This window comes from Lepus europaeus, chromosome 14, assembly GCF_033115175.1.
Source record: "Lepus europaeus isolate LE1 chromosome 14, mLepTim1.pri, whole genome shotgun sequence".
NCBI classification, from domain to species: domain Eukaryota; kingdom Metazoa; phylum Chordata; class Mammalia; order Lagomorpha; family Leporidae; genus Lepus; species Lepus europaeus.
Genome location: NC_084840.1, coordinates 9538575 through 9540197, shown reverse-complemented (window position 1 = coordinate 9540197; position 1623 = coordinate 9538575). Strand labels below are relative to the sequence as shown.

Sequence of the window (1623 nt, the reverse complement as noted above, 5' to 3'; positions counted from 1 at the left end):
GGTGGCAGAGACCCAATGATCCATTTCCTGCTGCCTCCCAAAGTGCACAGGAGCTGCCTGCAGATGGTGGCTGGAGTACTTGGCTTCAGCCTGGCCCAGCCCCGGCTGTTGCAGCCATTTGGGGAGTGAACCAATGGATAGAAAATCTCTCTCTCTGTCTTTCCACCTCTCTGTAACTCTGCTTTTCAGATAAATGAAATTAAATTTTTTTTAAAAGATAAGTTTCTTTTCATGCAAAAAATTTTTGAAATTCAGATGCAGTTTTTTTTTTTTTTTTTTTTTTTTTTTTTTTTTTTTTTACAGTACAGTGGGGTTTATTCCCCTTTTTACAAAATTTTATTTGTAAATGTACAACAGGCTCCAAGGTAACACTTAACTCTTAACACTTCATTCTAACTACGGGTGGCATAAGATGTTATGGCCCGGAATCGAGATGTTTAGCTAGGAATGCAATCAAGGGCATCGTCACTTCAGGCACAAGGAACAGCTTACTTTTTGCCAGATTTCTTAATTCCACCTGTGGCCAGGGGGTCCTTCCCCGCCGCCTTCGCCTTTAGCTCCTTGAGTTTCTTCTGCTCCTCTTTCTGTTTTTGCTTGAAAGCCTTATCTTCCTCATCCATCTCCTTGGCCTGCTTCTTGGGCTGTTTCAGGGGCTTCTTCTTGCCACCTTCCCGGCCGGACATGGCGCCTGCCGCCCCTTCCCCAGACCCTGCCACCGGAAACCCAGATGCAGTTTTCCACAACATATATTTGTCATGGAAGTTCTAGAGACATTGTGTAGGCGTCCCAGATCCACTTCCTGAAAACCGTGTGATCACTTCAACTTTGGCAGGACTGAGCTACTCTTTTCTGAGAAATTTTGACCGGTTGTAGCGTTTTCTTGAAAGTGTAAATCACCATCGCTGTCAAGTTAGCATCGAGTCATTCCTCCCACCACTTTGCCAAGGGTGACCAACCCGAACACTTTCCCGAAAACACCTGCGATGCCTCAGCGCTCTGAAATTTCAGTCTCCTTGACGTGCTGCTCTTTATCTTCCCTTCTCCATCTCTGGGTGGACGCAGCGTGGCTGTCCTGCCTCCTGCGGAACACAGTGGTACCTCCCTGGACTGGTGGGTGACCGTGAGGGAGCTGGGAGGGCCTGACAAAGCTCTCTGCTTTGTGAAACTGTGAGCAGGGTGAAAGACCTCCTTCCTTCTAAATAGTAACTGTCTACGGCTTATCTTTGCCGAATGGTGTGTAAACAGACCTCCTTTGCAGAGCGCTTTTTGATTTCAAAGCAAGCAGAGCTTAAGAACGCTGCCCGTGAAGAAGAGGCTGTGTGTGTGTGTGTGTGTCGCTGTGTGTTGGAGAGTTGAATGACCGTAGCTTTGCCAGACTTGCCAGAGCTGAGTCCAGGGTGGTCAGGAGAATTTCTGTGTAAGGCTCTCAGATTTAGGCCAGCGAGTCTTTGTAGCAATGTCAAATTTGCTTTATGTCAGGGAAGGATTTCTCCTCTCAACCTCCTTTGTAGCATCTGTTCATTTGTCCTGTAAACGTTGAAGCCCCCTCAGTTGTTTTCGTTTGCCCTGCGCATTCACTCCCACCCATTCCGTTGTGATCTGCGTTGATCCCTCTGCTGCAGC

At 47.4% G+C, this 1623-nt stretch overlaps 1 protein-coding gene across 1 annotated transcript; it reads right to left on the bottom strand.

The window, feature by feature from the left end:
- Window positions 1–294: 294 nt before the first annotated feature.
- LOC133773680 (translation machinery-associated protein 7-like) lies at window positions 295–717 on the bottom strand. Its single transcript, XM_062211243.1, has one exon. The coding sequence runs from the start codon at window positions 681–683 to the stop codon at window positions 489–491; it is 195 nt and encodes a 64-aa protein (XP_062067227.1). The 5' UTR covers window positions 684–717; the 3' UTR covers window positions 295–488.
- Window positions 718–1623: the final 906 nt, after the last annotated feature.